The sequence below is a fragment of the Sceloporus undulatus genome, chromosome 1 (genome assembly GCF_019175285.1).
Source record: "Sceloporus undulatus isolate JIND9_A2432 ecotype Alabama chromosome 1, SceUnd_v1.1, whole genome shotgun sequence".
Taxonomy (NCBI): domain Eukaryota; kingdom Metazoa; phylum Chordata; class Lepidosauria; order Squamata; family Phrynosomatidae; genus Sceloporus; species Sceloporus undulatus.
In genome coordinates, this window is record NC_056522.1 from 128,958,760 (window position 1) to 128,981,640 (window position 22,881).

The 22,881-nt window shown below is 38.5% G+C and overlaps 1 protein-coding gene across 5 annotated transcripts in view; it reads right to left on the reverse strand.

Annotated features, from left to right (window-relative positions):
- Nucleotides 1-843: 843 nt before the first annotated feature.
- Nucleotides 844-22,881, reverse strand: part of ADGRB3 (adhesion G protein-coupled receptor B3) — a 625,822-nt gene continuing 603,784 nt past the window's right edge. For all 5 annotated transcript variants that reach the window (XM_042465745.1, XM_042465739.1, XM_042465732.1 and 2 more), the window contains 3 exons: nucleotides 17,663-17,698; nucleotides 6,753-6,857; nucleotides 844-2,288 (listed from right to left, as the gene is read on the reverse strand). In XM_042465745.1, coding sequence (XP_042321679.1) covers nucleotides 2,097-2,288; nucleotides 6,753-6,857; nucleotides 17,663-17,698 — 333 coding nt within the window. In that variant the 3' untranslated portion in view covers nucleotides 844-2,096. The remainder of the gene's footprint in view (nucleotides 2,289-6,752; nucleotides 6,858-17,662; nucleotides 17,699-22,881) is intronic.

Sequence of the window (22,881 nt, forward strand, 5' to 3'; positions counted from 1 at the left end):
TTTCAGAATGATGGAACCATCCCCCTTCCACCACCAAGCTACAGTGTAATGAGAAGAATAATAGAATCATAGAAAAGAAGCAACAGTTTTGATTCTCCTTGGTACACCATGGCTCAAGGGCAGGAGGGAGCTGGCCACATCACTCAGACACATTCCAATAGACTGTGCTGCAGACCTCTCTTGCAAAGACTGGCTCCCTGAAGTTTAATGCAGGATTCATGGGGGCATGTATGATTGTGGCAATAGTGTCACTATAGTGAACACATAGCATAAGTGAATATGGAGCAGTTATGATCCAGAACCCTAGGTTATAAATCCATAACTGCAGTACTGCATATCATCCCACAACTATTCAGTGTATAGCTGGCATGGGCAATTTGCCACCTTGTTTGCCATTCCTCTGTTGCCAAGACTTTTTGTATTAAGTTAGGATGGTCTAGGGCTACAGACACACTGTCCACCTTCAGGGCTATATGTGAGGCCTAACCAGCCTGGCAGAACTTGCCAGAGCTCACACGGAGCTGGCATAACCTTCAAGAGCCCAAGGTCACCTTCATGTCAAAATACAGTGGTGGAGTAAAACTTTGTGAGAGGTACTTAAAAATATGGGGAGAGGGAGGAAAGGAAAGTAAGTAATAAGGAAAAATCGAACAGCTCTCTCACAGTAGTTGCTTTTTCTATCCTAGGAAGCTTTAAATGTAGGCATGCCACCTTTCAGAATTACAAGTGTTGAAGTGTTATAGCTAAAGAAAATACTGTATATTTGCATCAATTTTTCCTCATCAGCATATTTGCATTGCACCACGCAGGCCAGTTGGATAATATATTTATTCAGTACTGCCTTCTGTACATACTATAAAATCTGATTCATAATACAAAATATTGGGTAAAAATCTTAAATTCTGTCTGAGGTTAAGAGGTGATTTGCCATCGTCTTAGGTAGTGGTCAGGTATCCACTCATTGCATCTTTTTATGGAATATATTCATTCTTTTTCTTGCAGAGAGTCATGCTGTGTGTACCTCAGTCTTGAAGGAGGTAATCTTTTAAAAAATGGATGAACAAGAAGAAATGATCTGAAAATCACTCTGTAGGATGGTGGAAGTAAAAGCAAAATTTCTCTCCAATTCTGTGCATTGAAACTTGCCCAGTGTTTGTCTAAAAATTGTCTTGCTGCAGCAAGATGGAAAAACATAAGATTTACATATAACAGAACTAACGTAGCAATGCCATGGCAAGTCCAATTTACATTATAGGTTTCCTTCATAGATTAGGGAAAAAATAGAACAGCTATGCAAACCTATTATTACATTTGAGAAATCATTAGTCTCAAAGGAGTAATAACAGTATGCTATTGAAATTCTGAATACATTTTCAGCTTCTGTGTTGTTAAAGAAAACTTTATAAATATGCAAATTTCAGATCAACAAATCCAAAATAAAATGCACTGAAAATACTGATATGTAGACAAAAGTTTATTTACACCATACAACATTTTAAATATTTTATACACAGCTGCAGCAGGAAAAGCTACTCTGAGCTTCCCAGAGAAAACTGCAATAATAAAGATGTGAAATATATTATTCATATAAAAGTGAGATTATTACTTTATTGCATTTAAAGCAATGAAGAATGTAGCTCAACAGACATTCATTTAATGACGACAAAACTTTGCTTTTTTTATATTATAAAGTAAAAAGTGTAGTAATGGCCAAACAGACTGTTATAAACTTTAAAAACTGCATAAATATATACATTGTGCTTCATGGTGAAGTTTTTTGAAAACTAAACCAGATGAAGCTGTTACAACATGAACCGTTGCTTGAGGTTTATCTATAAAGATTTACCTTACAAATCCATTCCACGGGTACTTACAAGACACGATGGTAAGAATTGTACACCTGGGCTCTCCACTAGGTTTGCTAGTGGGAATATATCGTATGAAAAGAAACCACTGACATTTTGGCACATGAAGGGGCTGACACACCCTCGCCACAATGTTCAAAGAGGCATGTCAGGTTTCCCAAGTCTCTGGAGTGTCAGTGCAAACAAAATTGTTCTATATCCTGCTTTCACGTCAGTTTGTTTCGCCTTTCATTAAACCTCCGTTTGAAAATCACCTTCTTGTACATCTAGAGGCAAGTTCAGACACTTCTCCCATTCTGATGGTCTTAGTTCTAAAGCATCTTTTGCCTCTGAATCTAATACATTTATTGTGGTATAATGTTGGTATTCACTTGTGTTTTTGAAACTGTCCCAGGGAGCCTTACTAGCCACTGTTGGATTTTCCTGTGAAGGTGAAGAAGAGAGGTGGGGAAAAACAATTAATTAATTAATTAATTAATATTTGGATCATTCAAGACATCACATGATATACAGATCAAAGAGATAAGAAAGTTACATTGGCTGATAGTAGGATAAGCTTTCTTATTCCTTTCTACAAGCTACAGCAGAAAACTTGATTTGGCCCCAGATTCCTGGCAGTAGACTTGGGACACAGCATGTCAGGTATATTGACATTCACTGGCAGCAGTACATTTCACTGAAATTTCTTGGAAGAGAAATTTGGTGTGGAGTGATTGAGCACTTCCTACTTGGGTAAATTACAAGTTTCATGTCCTAGTGGCTAACTAAGACTGAAAATGTACTTGGGTATGGTGGGCCATGAAATAAAGAGGGCAAAAAGCACCCCACTGAAGGCACTATAGGGGAACACCCACACTGCAGAAATCACAATTTGACACCATTTTAATTGCTATAGCCCATCCTGCAGTATCCTGGGATTTGTAGTTTTGTAAGGCAATGACACTCTGGTAGAGAAGGATGGAGCTACAGCCCCTAAAGTCAAACTGCATTATTTCTGCTGTGTAAATGCACCATATGAAGAATATAGGATCTGGCACTTTAGTTAATGCTGTTATGTGCCTTCAAGTCAATTTTGGCTTACAGTGACCCTAAAGTGAACCTATCATGGGGTTTTCTTGGCAAGATTTGCTCATAGGAGGTTTGCTATTAAAGTGGATTACAAATGTCTCTCACCAATAAGAGTTTTATAAATGTATCCCTTGCCTAAGAAAACCCTATAAAATTTATGGGGTCATCGTAAGCTGACAGGAGACTTAAAGGCACACACACACACAAGGCTATCAGCATCTAGGGCCCTGCAGATCTGGCAGATCCTTTCCTTTCCCATCAGTCTCTAACATTAATCAAGGGTACTTGTCTTATTCATGCCAAGGTTGTAGAAAGAGAACGAATACAGAGATATGTTCTTGGTGGCTGCCCAAAAGTAACACGATTCTTTCCCTTGAGGGCTCATCAGAGCTCAGTTCCTGCTGGCTGTGTAGTTATGCCACTTTTCATTGTCTGAACTGATCTGATATTTCATCCTTCCTAGATTTTTTTTTTTGAGGTGAAATGAGCTTGTTCTTGAAAAACTGGAAATATTTCAAAAGCAACACTTTAGTATCAAATCCAAAATACTCCATAGTATTTACTCAGGTGAAGAACAAGAAGGTCTCCCATCCCATTGTGTGTACAAAAGCCCAATGGACTGGTAATAAATCTTTCTTCTTCACTACTGATAGGGCAGCATTTTGTCTTGGGGAAAAGCTGCAGCTGGGGATGGGATGTGGTAGCAAAGTATTCTCCTAGCCTATCACAGAGTGCAGCAATCACTTCAGGTAGCAGATGCAGAGGAGTGGCAGGAAGGAGAGAGCCATGTCCTACATGGCCACCCCATGCCTTCTAAGCTACCTTACTATCTTCAGGACTTGTCCTATCACTGGATGGACACTGACAGGCATTATGTACCTGGACTTATGTGGCCAATGACACTGCAGGGTAGGGTACACTTTGATGGCCTCCATGCATAGAGGCCAGAAATAAGCTGATTTGGAGCAAGGCTCCAAGCTGAAACATGTGATGGAGGCAGAATTCAGAATTATTTAAGGCTTAGCCACTTCCTTCACAAGTCCTTTTGCTTCTTTGTTCTGTGACCTACCCTTCTGCTTTAAGTGCAGGGTGAAATTTGCTGGTCACCTTGGGGCTGGCTAGATATTTTCTCCCATTTACCTGTTTGTTTAGGTTTTTTTTTTTGGGGGGGGCCTATCCCATACTGTATCTCAGGGACTGGATCAAGTGGCATAGCGTCGTGTTGGTAAATAGATTTTCATTGGCAGGTAGAAGGGGAAGAATATAAGAGTTCAGTGTAAACCTTTTGGTGAAGGTTGGGCTCTGGAACAGTCTCAACAGGTCAAGGGACTTGAGCGTGGGGAAGGAGTCTGCCCTGGGGGCTGACCTGGGGGTTTGCTCTCTCTCTCTCTCATAAAGTCATTGAGCTATTCTGGGCTTGCCTTCCAGACCAGCCAATGAGCAACCCATGGTATTGGATTGTCTTCAGTGTCAGGTGTTTCACTGAAGGGAAGGTGGTCATGGAGTGACACCTAGCCTCAGATGGCCCTGCATCGGGTTCCTCCCCCTCTTCTCTTTCCAAATAGATTTAAAGTCAAATGAAGTGGCCCTTGTTTAAACCCAAAGTTTTGTGTCTGGTGTCTTTATTTCATAGCTGGTCACCAATCTCCTGAAAATCCAAGGGGCCCCCTGATTGTCTCTGAGGGGGATGTCATTGCTGTGCATACAGCTATAGGAAAAGAGCTGGACATTTATCTGCCAGTCCTCCTGCTTGCTAGAAGCCAGGAAATGGCCATGATGTGAGGAACTGCAACAGAGAAAAAGTGAGAATTTTCTTTGGTTGGCCCATGGTCAGTAGAAAATTCCAACCTCTGTAACAACCCCAAAAAGTGAGGTACAATGGTGTAAATTAGATGTATACCATCATAACTCATTAACAAGATGCCAATTTATAAGTTACAGAAATGAAGGATGCTCACCAGTAATAATGTCATTGCTTCTCCTGGCAGCATAAACAGAGCTTGCTGATAAAGACATAAAATTCAGCTGATGAACTAATAGTTTGGGGACTTTTTATGGTAAAGCTCTGCCATAAAGAAAGTAACAGAAACAAGGGGACTTGCTAATCTTGAAGATTTATGGAATTATTTTCTAGTTCCCACAGGGATGAATAAACATGCTACATAATCAAGCTTGTTTTGAACATGAGAATGAATTACCACCAAATCTGATTCCACATTAGTCGCCAAGAGATAAGAGGAAAATGAGGCCTATTTCAAACTCACTTAAAATTGATAATTTGCTTATTGTGCTACTACCATAAATTATGAACTGCAATATGTGCTCTCCCCCCTTCCTAAAAATTATCTTCAAGAATAACTGTTAAGTTAATATTTGTACTTAGAGAGACCAGTTTACAACTAAGATTATCTGACTTGAATATTGGATAGCGAGAACCAATATTTACAGACATTTCTGGATATGATTTGTGCTCTTATTTAAGATGCAGTCTTCCAAAGCTGTCTGTGCAGGAAAGGACAAATCCTTGGAAAACCATGGAAAAGAGTACTGGGAGAGGGAGGCTCATATATATATATATATATATATATATATATATATATATATATATATATGGGCGTGCAGAGAACCACATGCCTCAACCTAATTCCCTACTTCTATCAGCCTTTGCATGAGATATGATAAAGCTCAAGTATGATAGAAATACTAAATATTTTTGCATATTAGATTTTTTCCCAAGAAGCTCAGTACCTTGTACACAAAAGCAATTTCGTTTCCTCATATTTCTTTAAAGTATTTTATATGCTGCCCTTCAGCAGAACTTTTTAGCATGGTTTACAAAACCAATATGAGATGCACACAGAAACCACAACAAATTAGAAGGAAAAAATTATTACAATACATTAAGAAGCCCAGGAGAAAAGGGCTTTTCCTGTTTGTAAATGTTGGTGACAAGTGAGCTACTAATTCCATAAATAGGGTGAAGACTGAGAAGACTTGCTTTCTGATCATCACCCACCTTTCTGCAAATTACTGGTACACCTGGAGGAATGTCTCCAAACATTCTTTTTTTAATGCATGGGAAGGTTTTTCTCTAAAGAGGGGCAGATGTGCTTTTCTAAACCATAAAAGGCTTGAAGGCATCTGTACTTTGAGCCATGCTCTGAAACTGATTGGAACATGATGAGGTTATTTCACTGCTGATAAGATATGGTTCATTCAACTTGTCCCAGTCAATAGTTTGGTAAATCCAATTTATCTGGAACTTAAAAGTCTCTGAAAAGTCTTTGGAGGCAGCCCCACATACAGTTCAGCAGTCAAGTTTAGATGCCACCAGAGTACAGATAACATGACATTCTGGGAAGTTGTATTAAACTGTGACATATTGCATAGTACAGTATCATCATGTTTTCTATATCCAGTAACATTGCTGTATCAACTGGCCTCTATGGACAGAGATGTAATTCTTCTGAAATTTCATTCCTGAAGGCAGCAAAAGTATGTTGTCTACACAAAAAGGTATGTGTGAATTATAAAGATTCTTGTCAGACCAGGTTGCTGATCGCCAGGGTTTACTAAAGTGTAAGAAATGCATTTTAATTAAAAAACAAAACAAAACACTTTCCACCCCTATTTATCAATTGTCTTCTACTACTTTGGTATTTCTCCTGCCAACAAACAAACAAACACATAAATCATATTAGGTTATTTCATGATGGTATTCTCTTAAAATGATTATTTTTTCAAAGACTCTCAAAATACAAGAAATGAAAATGATGACCAAGTAATAGAATTAATTAAAAAGTATCATCACATACTTACCATACTGCCTGATTTTGGTACATCTCGAAATCTGTCTAGTGTTTGAAATTTTTGATTTAATTCCTGAAACAATTCCATGTGCCTCTTCCTCGTATGCATGACTTTCTACAAAATGAAATATAATTGCTTAATACCACATAATGAATCATGGCATAGTTTAAAAAGAACCATTATTCCCTCCAACTTAATAAAGCAAATTGAATTTGGCTGGGCTGTCTCTTTCCTATAGACAGAAGGAATGGAAATTAATTGTGCCATCCCCTATTGGTCTTCGTAATACACTTCTTGGATATGGAGTGGTTCTTTTTCTCCTGCCCTTTCCTGAATTACTCAAACTACTATTTCTTTTATGCCACTGCAGATGTGTTATGAATAGAGCAGCCAACACTGTGAATGATCATTATTGTTTGTCAGTTAAAACCAATTTTGAAAGAAATGAAATAAATGGTTCCCCCCTGTCCTGGGGGAAACTCAGAATTTAATAGTTTGAATATGAAGTGTCCAATTATCCTATATGCTTCTCATCTGAATGTTCTCCTGCTGGAAAAGAGGGCTCAGAATTATTACTGTGATCAAAAATTGCCATTGGTTTCATTTCACATTTATAGCCTACCTTTCCTCAGAGGAGGTTAAAGAAGTGTAAATCTCCACTCAAAGGTATCCTAACAACTACATTAATTCAACGGACGAAAAAGCCAATGCAATTGTGGGCTGCATCAACAGAAACATAATGTCCAGATTGAGGGAAGCAGTAGCATCACTTTAGTCTGCTTTGGTCAGATCTCACCTGGAATACTGTGTCCAGTTCTGGACACCACAGTTCAAAAAGGATATTGACAAGCTGGAACATGTCCAGAAAACGGCAGTATGGGCTGAATCCACACCAGCTAAATAATCCAGATCCAGTATGCACTATTTTGTCCAGACCTCACCCCATTTACAGCAGACTGACTTGTAAAATTCTGGATTCAGATTATATTGAAAGCTACACATTCTCCAGGCCAAATTCAAATTGGAACGAACGGGTGTTTTATCCCATGGGCTTTTTTCTCAGCTCCCAGAATGCATAAACCTATCTATCAACCAATAGTCTTTCTTGTTTTGCTGTCAATCTTATCACCTGCCTTCCAAGATCACCGTGTGGCTTCCTCATGCAAATCTCTCCCCCCCTTCACATCTCAGTGAGTAAATAAGAAAACTTTCAATATTTTGCCAAGAAAACCTCATAAAGCCACATTACAGTCATAATAAATCAGAAATGACGCAAAGGGACACAACTATAACAACATGAGCATCTTTCTGGACTGCCTTAATTATGTATTTTTGAATGAAGGAGGTTGGAGTAGCTTACTTGCTGTTCACCGCTATGATCTTTGGAATAGTGGTATATAAATAAAACAAATTATTATTATTATTATTATTATTATTATTTAATGACACAATAGTGTAGGTATACTGTTTCACTATGTCAAATGGGAATCATTCCCTAAGAAGTGAGTTTAGGATTACAACTTTTAAATTCTCAAATTCATTTCTGTTTCTAGTTGTGAGAAGCATATGTAATTTATTACATTTCATATATTAGTTATTTTGTTGTAATACAAAAAACAGTCTACAGATGAAATTTGATATACAGTACATATGAAATGTCAACAGCAATTTATTAGCTAAGGTGATAGCTGGCCAGAAAATCATGAACAGAAGTGTGTGTGTGTGTGTGTGTGTGTGGTCAGTGCGCTATAAGTGCACAGAACAAATACTGTGATGTTATTCTAAAAATTGGTACCAGCACTCCATGAGTTAGGACATGACTGCATCAGACAAAACTACAGAAGGATAGTTATCACCTTGGACAAATAATTTCTTCTAAAACAGGGATTTGCATCTATTTTTACTTTTCAGTGTAAATTTGCCAAAATGCTCTTGATATACTTTGGTGATCACAGATGCACCAAACTTCCAGATTTCTCCCTTTTAAAAAACAGAACAGCAGTCATTTACCAATTAGGAACACCAAAAATGGAACAAATGTTCTTTCTCTAGAGAGAGGGTTATCAGTCATTACTATGATTCACTCATTGTCTAAAACCTCTGAAATACTGAAGTGGCTGCTTAGAGAACAAATGGTTAGAAGAGAAACTGCACATGCTGCCTTGTATTTCAGTTTCAGTAAAGTGGTTTGAGCATTGGACTATGACTCTGAAGATCGGGGTTTGAATTCCGGCTCTGCCATGTAAATCCACTAGGTGACCTTGGGCAAGTCACATACTCTCAGCCTCAGAGGATGGCAATGGCAAACCTTCCCTGAAGAAACTAGCCATGAAAACCCCATGATAGGGTTGCCATAAGTCGGAAATGACTTGAAATCCCACAACAGTAGCAGCAACAACAGCAAATGGGAAGCAGTAAGGGAGTTGGAAACTACTGCACGTGAGCCCATTATTATAAAAACTACATTGAAACTAAGATCATATTTATAAAAACTCTACTGCACTGATTTCTAAGTGTCAACATTTTGTAAATATTGTAGGGCCTAAATACCCTAAAGGCACCAGATCCCATCTGATTTTGGAAACTAAACAGGGTCAACCCTGGTTAGTTCTTAGACTGGAGATCACCAATGGATACCAAGTGCTGTGGGCTATATTTCACAGGAGGGAGTAGCAAAACCACCTCTGAGTATGCCTTGCTTGAGAAAACACTATGAGATTTATTGCAGGATGTGGTACAAAGATACTGAATCTAGTATCCAGCCTTGTATGTTCATGTACATTAAAATAAATTTAACATTGAGGGTGTTTGCCTCTCTCCCTTGATAGTCACTTTGAGGAGGATAGGGGTTATCAGAAGAGCTCTGTATTGGAAGAAGTTTCTTGATAGATTTCTTAAGCCTAAAGACGTAGCTACATGATTCACAATATGGGCACTAGAATGGAGAAAGCAATTATAAACCAATTAACCTCACAAGCGTTGTGAGGAGTGAACAGGAAATAGTTCTTCAGGATTCAGTGAGTTCCTTCTTGCAACACATAATTCGCCTGAGAGATATTTGACCTAGATTTATGAAGGATGTCTTGCCTAAGCGACTTTTTGCAGATTTGCAAGATATTAATCTTACTGTTACTAATGCAAGGTAGCAAACCTAGTCCTCTCTTTACTCACCCTCTCATGCACACGTGTTTCAAAAAACCAATTCTGCTCCCAAAATGATTATTTGCCCCCTTATGTAGAAAATATTTTTTTCAAGTATGCCAACAATTGGATTGTGAAAGAAATCTTAAATATTGCTACTAGGAAGTAATCTTCACTGAATTCTGAGTAAATACAATACAACTTGGCTGTAATGCTAGGACACTTACAGTGTATACTTAAAAAAAATCTCATTGATTTTGGTGAGAGTAAAGTATGCTTAGCTTACTAGGAGACATACTGGGCAAATGTTAAACTGAAGGCTTTTATTTATTTGACATATTTATTTATCACTTCTAAACCTGCTGCTGCTCCCAAAGTAATACACAACAGATAAAATCAGGTTTTAAAGCCTCGTTTTAAAAAAGCACACAATTAAAACAGTCTGCAGATGCAACCCTTCTAGTTTTAAGGATCAAAGGCCATCTTGACATACCTTGAAGATTCTCCAGTCCCTTTGAGAGATCTAGAGAAAGACTGAGTCAAAATGGTTTGTGTGTTTGTATGTATGTGTACATTCCTTCCTGTTTCCTGCACTTTGGACAGCAAAGCTCTTCTTTCTGCACAAAAAGAATGACTTTTTCCCATTTGTGAAGCTAAGCACAAATACAACTTGCATGTGCTCTGACGGACTGATTGAATAATCAGGCAAGGAAGAAACAGAATGTCATAGAGGAGACGTTGGAGCACAGAAGTAATAGATTGGAGGCACTTAGTCCAGTTTTCTTACAATGGTTTACAGTTAAAAAATAAGTCCAATCTTACATGGCTCTATGAGAAGACTTATGGACTTCAATGGGAATAGTTCCCAAGGACATCTGGGTAGGAGCAGCCTTAAGATAGTTCATGGAACAGGCATTCCTTCTGCTTCCCTTCCCTTTAGCTACCTTTGGACCCCTAAAAGCCTCTCTAATGGATCAGCTAGGGAAGAGGGGAGACCTTCTGAACATAACAGGGGAAATGAGGATATGGGAAGTGTCCTCACTTATGTTAACTTATCTTAAGATCCACATCTGATATGGGATTATTCCCTCTCCCCAGTAGCCCCTCATACCCTCACATCACATTGTTCAGGAGGGGAACGTATTTTCCAGAGAGGCTCTCTGATGTCTAAACAGAAGGAAGAGACTCCAGAAACATTCCTTCTTTGAATTTTCTTGCCATATCTTAGGATCCAAGTCAACATGTTCAACATGTGTACCTCATTGGTCAAATAAATCCTTTATGCAACCTGTGTCCCCCAACAAACAGTAGTTGGGAGATTTGGCAAAATATATATAGATTTTTTTTAAAAAAATTAAAAACAAAACAAAAAAACTAACAGACAATTGATAATAAATAACATGATGACAGATATGGGAGAACAGAAGTTTTGGGATGTACACAGTATCATCTATATTTCATCAGATCACTTGGTGATAGGATGTCTTTGAATCAGTTGCCATAGAGAGAAATTCTAAGAATGGGAAGCACATTGCATAGCTGACCTTCTAAATGGCACCATGTGACTCACAAGACTTGCTCAGTGCTGTGATTATATAATTTCTCCAACTATACTTAAACATTTTAATTGCCTTTTGGTAGCTTCATGTGGTTGTTAATGCATCATGATCTTCTTACTTAGCATATATTTTCATTAAGTCTGTTAAGTAGATGCCTTTTAAAGAAGTTTAATGTGAATAAGTGGGTTTAGGGAGGAGGAGGAGGAGGAGGAAAAGTGAAAACATGTCCAACAATGCGGGCCAGGAACTTCAGAATCTGAAGTGCTCTAGGTCATAATTTCATCTTTTCTTTATTAGATGTGGGGATAAGAGCCTTGTGCAGAGGAGGGTTCAAACAAAATCAAACCACAAGCAGAAGGGAATGGGGTTGTGCCCCCAATATCTATGTGCAGAGAAGGTGTGGACGGTGGTGGCTAGTGGCTTCTGTGTCAGTGGGTCAGTGAATCTAGTGCAACTTTTAGTGAGAACATTAAATGAGTTTTCCTAATATAGCCAAACCTGTCCCTAAAATAGATTCAGCACCTAGGATAGCTCCTTAAACATTTAGGAGCTCTCCAGATGTTGTTGGACTGCAAAGCCCGTTGTCTTTAGCCACCACAGTCAATGATGGGGGATTGTGGAAGTTGCAATCCAAGATCCGCTTTACATCTATAACAAATATGGATATGTTTTGGGTATATTGGTTACCACATAGTCTTTTAAAGAAAGGCTTATGTAATTAGAAAATTGTTGGAGATATATTATTGCTAATGTCTCCTTAACACGTATCTTTGGAAGCTTTCCCATAGTTGCCTCATTTTGGGTGGAAGTAATTAGGAGGATAGACTTGGTACTGGAATGCTCTTTAATATTTAGAGACGTGCATGTACTTTTGAATTATTTACCTGTATCTTAGAAACTAACAAAAGGGACAGTGAAAGTGAATTTTTCATGTCTTCTTGACTACTAAACAATTGATACTTTGATTTTGGAAAGATAACTTCATTGGATAGAAGACCTAACAATGCTTGCAACATTTGAAAGAAAGATGTACAGTCAAAACCTACAAATATTTGGTCAGCTTTTATTGAAACCTATTATTAACATGGTTGCTTTTCCTTTTCATCTGTTTTTTGTTTTTTCTGTTTTGTTATATTGGAATATAATATAGCCAGCCCTCCCTATGCACCTTTTTCTATCCACGGTATCAAGCATCCACTGTTTAAAAATATTGAAAAAAGTCTATAAATTTCAAACAGCAAACCTTGATTTTGCCATTTTATATACGGGCCACCATTTTACTATGCCACTGTATTTAATGAGACTTGAGCATCCATGGAGTTTGGTATCCACAGGGGGTCCTGAAACCAAATCCCAGTGGATATTAAGGGCCCACTGTAGTATATAACTGATAACCTTCCTTGTGTAGTCCTATCATGCATTTTAATATCTATCTATCTATCTACCTATTTATCTATCTATCTATTTGAAAAAATCATATTGTGTGAGAATTAAGAAAGGCTAGCATAATAGTAGATTTACATGGTTGATATAAATGTTTATAGATGGTGTGTGCATGCGTGCGCTTGGCAGCTTCAAGTTGCCTATTGAGTTAAGGCAGCCCCATGAATTTCAGGGTTTTCTTAGGCAAGGAATACTCAGATGTAGTTTTGCCAGTTTTTTTTCTCTGAAATATTACCTACAGCACCTGGTGTTCATTGGTGGTCTCCCATCCAAGTCCTATCCAGGGCTCACTCTGTTTAGCTTCCAAGTTCAGATGGGATCTGGTGCGTTTAGGCTGTTTATGCCACAGGTGTATATAGACAGACTGTTAAATTTAAACAGGTATTTCTTTTTTAAAAATGGCCAAGATCTTATATCATCAGACATAATCATGATGATGGGATACGATTGCTGTATTATGTTTGATGATCGTTTCAGCATACCAGACAAAGGGCTTCTGAGCTGTGGCAGATTGGGGCTCTGTGAAATGATATCTGCAGCTTTCTCTTGGTTATGGGGCACATTGTAAACAGGCAGTTGGAAAAAGCCTTTGGATCCTGCCACAATTGCTTCTTCCAATGTGTCCCTCAACAGGGAGAGCAGGCAGATGCCATATCCTAGCACCCTGAACTGCAGCATTTTGGAAGTTCTTCAGTTGGGATCTTGCCAGGCTGAAAAGGTAGGTTTGGGGGGAAGGGGATGTTCAGTCGTTAATTACCATAAATGCATATCCCATAAGTTACAAGGTCACACAGCCAGCTTATGATCTTGTTACTACAGAATGGGATGCCAACTATTCTGTAATCATAATTTTGTATGCATGCCACTCTCCTCCCTTGACTGAATGATAGCCTGCTGCCACTGCTAGTTAGATGTGACTGTATTTATTTCTCAGCTTTGATGGATTTTAAAAGGAACAGTTCAGGAAATTTTACAGTGTTTTTTTTTAAAAAACACAGCATTTTTCTCTGGCAAATTATAATGATAAACCAGATTCTTCTCTCAAAGGCAAGAAAGCTGGTACTTATGCTACATGCTGCTCTGTGCCCATGCACATTAATATGGATAGTTTTTCAAATTACTGTTAGTACATGCTTCTCAAATGATGATAAAGTGGTCCTAAGTGTATATTGCCTATGCAAACATGGTGAGGCTTCAGTTTCACAAGAGGAACACATAATTAATTATATCAGATAGTTAACTTGCATGAACAGGAAAGCTTATGTATAAACCAAGATTCCACAAATCATTAATATTGCACTGAATAGACAAAGAATTTCTGCTCTGGGTAAATTCTAAGCCTATTTCCTGAAAATAAGGGCACTGCAGCAAGTTAGTGAAATGCTAATACTATACATTTCATAAATCTTAATTTTTTTTTACAATGAGAAATGGTGTTTAGAATTGAAACACCACTATAAAGTCCAATTCAGCTGCATCAGCCACCTTTGGTTCTCCAGAGGCCCTTATATGCCACAGGATTATGGCACTAAGATTCCATTTAGAGTGCCATTACAACATACTATGGAATCCTGGGAATTTTCATTTACAGAAAACATTTAGAAATGTTAGCCAGATAGCTCTAGTGCCTGACTAAAATACAAAACCCAGTATTCCATAGTATACATCCCTAGCAGTTAAAGTGGAATCAGCCTTCCTTCTAATACTTAGAAGTGCAGTCTGCAACTCCACAAATTTCTGAAAGCAGCCCTTGAAGAAGGCCAATTGGTGGTAAGGTCAAAACATGCTGGGCTTTTAAAGAAATAAATATTTTTGAACCATCACATAGCACATGTGATTTTGTCTCCTTTCATTCTAGGGTGAAAAGGCATAAGATGTTTTGGAGTACAGTATAGCTCCCACAGATTTTACCATTGGCTGTGCTATGAGTTTTTAAAGCCAAAATATCTAAAGGAGCAAGATTCCTAACATATAATCTTAAAAGCATATGTTTTCTGAAAATAAATTACCCTGTAAAATTTAATATAAAATTTGATTAAAAATAAAATCTGATATTCCCCAAAACCAAATCTTTGGCATTCCAGAAGACTGCATTATGGAGGCAAGATCACAGTTGAGTGAAAGAATACACAATTTTCATATACTAGGTTTCAGATGCCCTTCACATCTACAGCCAAAAAGGCTTTTTATCAGGGCTGAGATCATGGAGAACTGCTGCCAGTCAGGGCCCTGGATCTGAGGGACCAATTGTCTGATTCAATTTAAGGCAACCTATTATTATTATTATTGTTATTGTTATTATTATTATTATTATTATTATTATTATTATTATTATTATTATTATTATTTTCATTTATATGCTGCCTTTCTCCCCAAAAGGGACCAAAGGGGTATCACAGATTAAAAAAAAAATTACAATAGAATTTAAAACAGTCAAAATCACCTAAAAGCAATATGAAAGTACATTAAAAATATACAGAAGTTAAAAGGCATAACAAATACACATGCTCAATATAAAAACCACCATGGCATGCTTATGTTTTAAAAACTTGCTTAAATAAAAACATCTTAGCATGCCATCGAAAGGCAAGCAGGGAGGGGGCCAGTCTAGCCTCATGCGGAAGGGAGTTCCAGAGGGTGGGAGCAGCCACAGAGAAGGCTCTCTCCTGTGTCCTCACCAAGTGAGCCTGGGATGGTGGTGGGATTTAGAGAAAGCCTTCTCCCAATGATTGTAATGTTCTGGCTGGCTCATATAGGGAGATACGGTTCTTCAAATAACCTGGACCTAAGTTGTATATATCATATCTTAATAGGAACATATATCCATACATTATTACTTAAACCAGCTGCAGTCCTGATCATCTCCTGCCTAATATCATTGCATGCCCCTGTAGTTCCAGAACTCAGATAGCCCTAGGAATAGCATCACCGTCCACCCACTGATCTCTCCAAAGTATCTGTAGTATACTGCTGCTTTTCCAACCAGGGATCTCCAAATATGCTGAACTGCAACCCCTATCAGGCCCAGAACTCACAGTAGGTGTCTATTGTGCTTTGGAGTGACCAAAGGGTTAATCTGACATATCTGGTTGGGAAAGGATGGCCAACAGTTTCAGACCATAACCTTAAATTTATGACAATAGATGATAATGCCTGATCATTGTCCTAAGCAGCAGAAGTAAAGCATAGTAGGTGTCAGATCAGTGATTCCCAAACTCTGGCCTCCCAGGTGTTTTGAACTTCAGCTCCCAGAATCCCAGACTATTGGCTAAGAACTGGCCTCTGAGAGTGAAGTCCAAAACACCTGGAGGACCATAGTTTGGGAATTGGGGAGGCGTTACAAACCACCGCTTTGCGGCGGTCTGCTGGCGCTGCTCTTTGCTCTGCGAGGGAGTCGCAGCATACAAACCGCGCGACTCCCTCGCGGAGCAAAAAAGAAGCTCCAAAATGGAGCTTCTTCCTACGGCACCGTTATGACGTCGTGAGGCGCCCATGGCGCACCCGCGACGTCATAACCGCCGCGACCCATCTGGACGCTATGCGTCCAAGACGTAAACATGGCGGCGGCCGTGTGGAACGGCCGCTGCCATTTGTCACAGACTGAGTCCGTGATAGGGAAAAGGGCATCTAGAAGAGACGCCCCTTTTTAAAAATGGGACGTCCTGAGGACGTCCGAAATGGCGGTCTATAACCCGCCACTGTTTTAGATTGACCTGGTTGGTTGACTTAACTGCTGATTGATGGGTTTCCTTTATCTCACTGTCCAAGTTTAAGTGGATTGTTGTTGTTATAGACCTTCAATTCATTTCTAACCTCAAGGCAATCTATTATGGGGGTTTCTTGGCAAGATTTTTCAGAAGGTGTTTACCATTGCCTTCCTCTTAGACTTAGAGAGATTTTGACTTGGTCAAAGCCACACAGTGGGTTTCCAAGGCCAAGCAAGAATTTGAATCCTGGTCTCCCACAGTCATAGGACCTTATCACACTAGACAAATCCCATGCAGAAACAGGATTTTAAAAATAGAAACAAACAAACCAACATAAATGCGGAATGTTTTTCAGAAGGGTTTGTGCCAAAGAGCAACAACGTGAAAGTAAAGCAAACGGAAAGTCGACTGAAACGTGTCATTTTTGTTGACTTTTCGTTCTCTTTATTTTTGTGTCATTGCTGTTTGGAAGAAACGTCATCTGGAAAATCCCGCATATGTGGGTTTTTTCTACTTTTAAATCCCATTTCTGTGTCGGATTCGTCTAGTGTGATAAGGTCCTTAAGGCAGCACTCAAACCACTACACCATGCTGGCTTTAATTTAAATGGATTATCATATGTAAATGAGTATTAGTATTCTCCCTTCCCCACAAGGGAAGCTGTAAGAAAAGTAGGAGCCCAGAATAACCATATGATTCTGTCTGGAGGAATGGGAAGTTTGCAGCTGTGGAGAGAGAAGAAATGGACTTTGAGAGGAAGTAACGCCCTGGATATGTATGCTGTTTGTGTGTGTGCTGCCTGTCTCTGTGTATGTCTCTCTCTCTCTCTCTCTGTGTCTCACTAAAAGTTTTCAAAAGTATCTACATTTGAAAAAAGGCGTATTTAAAGCAATGTTTAAATGGTACAAATTTGGCAATACATACACAGTATAAACTTTAACACATAGCTGCAGTGTCCTTTACATTATATAAAAGTTGTCTTAAAAGTATTTTACAGACTTCTTTACATTGACATTGCTTTAAGTTAAGTGCAAGTAAAAGTAGGTAGAAATAATACAGGAGCACTTACTTCAAAGTCGAGGTCAGAGTAACGTGATTTTCTTCTCTATTAAGCATTAGGAGAAAAAACAAAAACATAATTGTGTATTAGCTTGATGATTGCACATGAAGAAACAGTACATATTTTTCATCTATGTACTAATACAATAAAAGAGTTAGAGCTTCCAAAATATTTTTAGTTTAAACTTTGGTGAAACAACAGGGGGGGGGAGGGGGGAGGAATCCAGACCTTTGTCATGTTACTTAAATCCTAATGATTTAAATTGATTTACCCTAAAGGTAGACAGATCTAAATCCTATCCAGTGTTTAGTGGAAACATCTATTTGCTCACTGTACAGTGGTCTGAGAAAAACAACAACAGAATAACAAAAACAAAATAACAACTCTCACCTCTATAAAATGAGTGTTCAAAATTTGACAAAATGGACAAAATGGAAAATTTAGCATGGATTTACAAGGCTTTTGCCGTCACCTTGTGTTGATCCTTCTGAATCTCAGTTTCAGAAAATTTCAGACAGGCTTTTTGATCAGAGGTGATTTTCAGAGGTAGTATAAAAATACATAAGGATTTTCCACCTGTCTTACTATGAAGCGAGGCAGTTTCCAAATTAAGCCAGCCGTGTAAAACTGCGCATCATGGACACCAATAGTACTGGTTATCTTCTGACAAGGAAACCATTCGCTTCCCAAAACATGACTCATGTGGAGATTTCAAAGCATATTTTGAGAGACACCAATCTAAGGCTGCATCTGCACTGCAGAAATAACCCAGTTTAACTGTCATGTCTAGATGTTATGGAATTTGTAGTTTGTTTTGGCACCAGAGCTGTCGGACAGAGAAAGCTAAGTATGCAGAGAGATCTTGTAGCACCTTTGAGACTAACATGAACTTTTACTGACTTCAGTCTACTTCCTCAGATGCATTTAGAGAAAGCTAATATCTCACAAAAGTACAAATCCCAGAATTCCATAGCATTGAGTCATGGCAATTAAAGCAGTGTCAAACTGCATTATTTCTGCAGTACAGAATATATCTTAGTCAGGCCTACAGTTTTTTTAAAAAATAGACATTGGATTATTTCTGCAGTGCAGATGCATCCTAAGATTTATGTGCATGGGTGTGCAGGGCTATAAGACTGCCTGGAATCCAAATGATTTGGGAGACAATTGTGTGGTCAGAACAAATTCCCCATAATTATATTGAGGGACCTAAATGTTCATGTGAGCAAATGGTAACCAAAGCAGCAAGAAAAGTGCTCATGTAGCAGCAAGTATTCTGTGCACATAATTTTGCATTTATACCATGTAGAGTACACTGATCCATTTTAAAACTGATAAACACCAAGGCACAGCTATTTCTTTGGTGAAAACAACACACCACAAAGCTGGAGTGGAGATATTAGAAAGAAATTTGTGCCAGGAGATAACCTTGAGGACAAAATAAGTAGGCCCATTGCTCAGGTTGCACCCATGAAGGGTATCTTTCCAAAATATGTTGGACATTTTTAAACAAACACAGGCTCTCTGGAAAAACATTCCTTCCCTGGCAAGGTTTCATTTATTTATTTAGACATTTTAATCCCATATAGAGGCCCCTGAGGCAGTTTGTGTAGCAAGTAGATCTGTAGCACAGCATTTATAAACAGAAACAATAGTTAAATAAGCAAAGAGTGGGCCACATAAAGTGCATTTGAGCATATGTGGAGAGCATTTTCTTCCCTGCTGAATAGTTGTAATCTTTCCAAAACATAATTTGGATCAAAAAAGCAGATTTCACAAAATAATAGCTTTAGCACCTCTCTGTTGAAATCACAGCACCTTGCAGATGTGTCCACCCCTTGCCTTGACTTTCTCCCATTTTGTTATGTTGCTACCTAGAATTGAGCCAGATTTAAATTGCATTGTTAGCACTTGGTGTGCAAAGATACACTTAATTTTATGCCACCGTGTAAATATTTTGCCCCTTCACAGTGTCCAGCATCTTGTGCACCTTGGGTGGTAGCAATACCAGCTAAATTCATTTCACTTCTGGGCTGTAAAATAACAAAATGTGCCAAAGGCAAGTGCTTGTATGTGTGTGAACACTTCTGCAAAGCACCATAAGCACTAATCCCTTTTCTCTTGGCAGCAAATGACAATGAAAGAAAACACAACATTCTTGAACTGCTTCCACATGGTGAAGCCCCCTCTTCATTTTTCTTGTTCAAGTAACATTCCCCCAGACAGATGCTGTCCTCAACCACAGTTATTATGGTGATCTGCTCAGTTTTTAAATCTGAAGTTTAAAGGAGTGATCCAAGGTGTGAAGCCCATCTTCAAAACAGTGCTCGGAGTAGCTTCTTGAAAGATTAGACTGAAACTAGGGCTGCATCTACACTGCAAAATTAATGAACACCTTAACTGCCATGGCTCAATGTGATGCAATTATGGGATTTATAGTTTTGTGAGATATTTCACCTTCTCCATCAGAGAGCTCTGGTGCCACAACAAAACTACAAATCCTGGGATTCCATAGGATTGAATCATGACAGTTAAAATGGTGCCAAACTGCATTAATTCTGCAGTGTGGCAGCAGCCTAGAACAGATTCATCTTTCACTTACCAACGAATACTTTTAGTCTTCTTCTCCAAAAAAACACCCTTCTTGCCAAAATCCCTACTCTCAAAAAGTGTTAGGAAAATTATTTTTACTAAATATTTTAACAGAGTTATAGTTTTAACAGGTTGAAACTTCTTATAGTTCTCATTCTCCAAAGTTATTAAAATCGTCACTTGTTAGTTACTCCATACTACCTGAATGAACAGCCATTAGGAACATAATGAAACAGTACTTGAATTATTTGATACTCCATTTCTACTGTTTGGTAAGGCCACACAGCCCCTTATTTTCAACTTTGTAATTTGTTTTTTATAAATAAGAGTGTGTGGCCTTGCTAAACAGCAGAAAGGTATGGCTTCATTATGTTCCTCATGCTGCTGCAATCAAATGGTATGAAGTAATTAATATGTAATAATTTTAGTAACTTTGGAGAATGGGAGCATAATAGGAACTGTAACTGTAACAATAACTTTTGAAGTTAAGAATCTATGCCAGGAGTAACACTATCTGTCATTCTGTTACAATTGTAAAACAATGTAGCTGTATCTTCACGAGTCGAAAGAGGAATTAAGAATATAAGAAGAGACATGTTGGATCCGAGAAAAGAACTATTTAGTCAATCATTCTCTTTACATGTTGGTCAACCAAATGGAGACAGGAAACCCTTTATTTTTTGCTCCCAAACAATGGATATGCAGAGGTTTACTACCTCTGGTGTTGAAGAACTAACTATAAACAATGTGTTATTTGTAACTAGTTACTTCTAGGTTCTATCTCTACCTTTGCAAAGCTCAACTATATCCCCACCTAACTTTTTCTGAACGACAGCAACGAATCTATGCACAGTTTAACACCATTTTCAACAAACCATTTGGTATGTGTTTAGCTGTTTAATTTCTTTATGTCATATATGCAACCTTGAGTCCTAGCTTTGGCCAGAGGTAGAAATAAAGGTCTACGGGTAGATTATAAACACCTAGCAAACAACAGTAAAGCTAGGCTGCTGGTGGTGTTCTATGCCTTCCAGTCATTTTTTATCTATACAGTTCATAAGGTGAACCTATCATGGCATTTTCTTGGCAAGATTTGTTCAGTGGGGCATGCCTTTGCCCTCCCCTGAGGCTGAGAGTGTGTGACTTGACTTGACTGAGATCACCCAGCTGGTTTCCACAGCCAAGTGGGCATTTGAACACTAGTCTCCTGGAACACTCAACACTCAAACCACTGAACCACATTTCTCACCTATGGAGATCCTAAGATTAACCTATTATGAGGTTTTCTCTCTAGCTACTTGGCAATTAGTTTTAGCTTTTGCACAAGTGGGTGGGAATTGGATATTTAAAGAGGATATTTAAAGAGAGTCCAGAACAATTATGCCACCAAATTCAGGTGGTGGGGGGAACAGTAAGCAAAGAAAGCCAAACAATGGATTGATCATGAGGAATAATATCATTTCACAAGACAGTGATTTTACAGGAGGCAACAATATCCTAAAATCAGAATGTCAAACCCATCAAATCTGGCTCTATGACCACAGAAAGAAATAGCTGATTCAACAGTTAAGTAGGTCATTAAAATTGCTATTTCAGAACCATTACACAACAATAAATTTGTTTTAATTGAGTGACAGATGTGCTTAAATTACAAGGGTAAAGAGGTGGTCAGCTGAAATCTGAGCTTCAGGACATGGAACACAAAGTGGTCATAATCCTCTCTGTAGTCTGCCAGCTTAGGTGCGACACACAAGTACTGTAGCACTGCATGATGTATGTGGAGAAATGTGCGATTAGGCTTAAGTGCCCCAAAAACTCCAGCGTCTGCTTAATCTTTACAGTAAAAATGAGTTAACTTTCATACTGCGCCAGTTTCACTGCAGTGCAATAGGTTTAGATAAAGGTCGTGGCTAGAATGCAGCAGCTGAACTGCACCAGTCTCTTGATACTGTGACTTGGAAAGCTTAGCCAGGGCAAAATTTTGCAAGTTGTAACCCAACATGAGCTAGCGTGAAGCTACTCATTTTTGCAACAAAGCAAAGTGTAATCCATGCACTTTGCCTCTCAGAGTTGCACTTGATGAGACAATGAGCTTGTCTATGAAAAGAAAACAATGGAAAAGTCAACGCACTCATTTGTGGTATGATTCTGGACCTTCTAATATTTGCTCTTGTCCAGCTGGTGACTGGCTGCAAAGTCACATTTTGGCTATCTGGAAGGGATGTGATGTCATTTCTGGTTTTGGTTGTGGAGGCAGGGGTCTGGAAAGATATGGTGAGGGGACTTGCTCTAATGGAACAGTTGTTAGACATTTGCTGAAGGGAATACCCTTACATGGCCTCATGTCTTTTTCCCTTATAGGGGAAAAAGCTATTTTCTTAGGAAATGGACAACAGTAATTTGATGTTGGAAATAATGTGACCAAGGTAGTATGATTATTGTAATTGCAAGAACTGTATCAAATGATTAGCCAAAACAAACTCTGGAGACTGAGTGCTCCTTCACTTTACCACCTGAAGGCAGAAGTATTAAGGAATCCACTTAAAAACAACTCACAATAAATTCTAAAGAGCTACAAGCAGGGCTGACCATAGAGGTGAGTGAGCTGGGTGTTCTTTGAATGTATTTGCATAAAT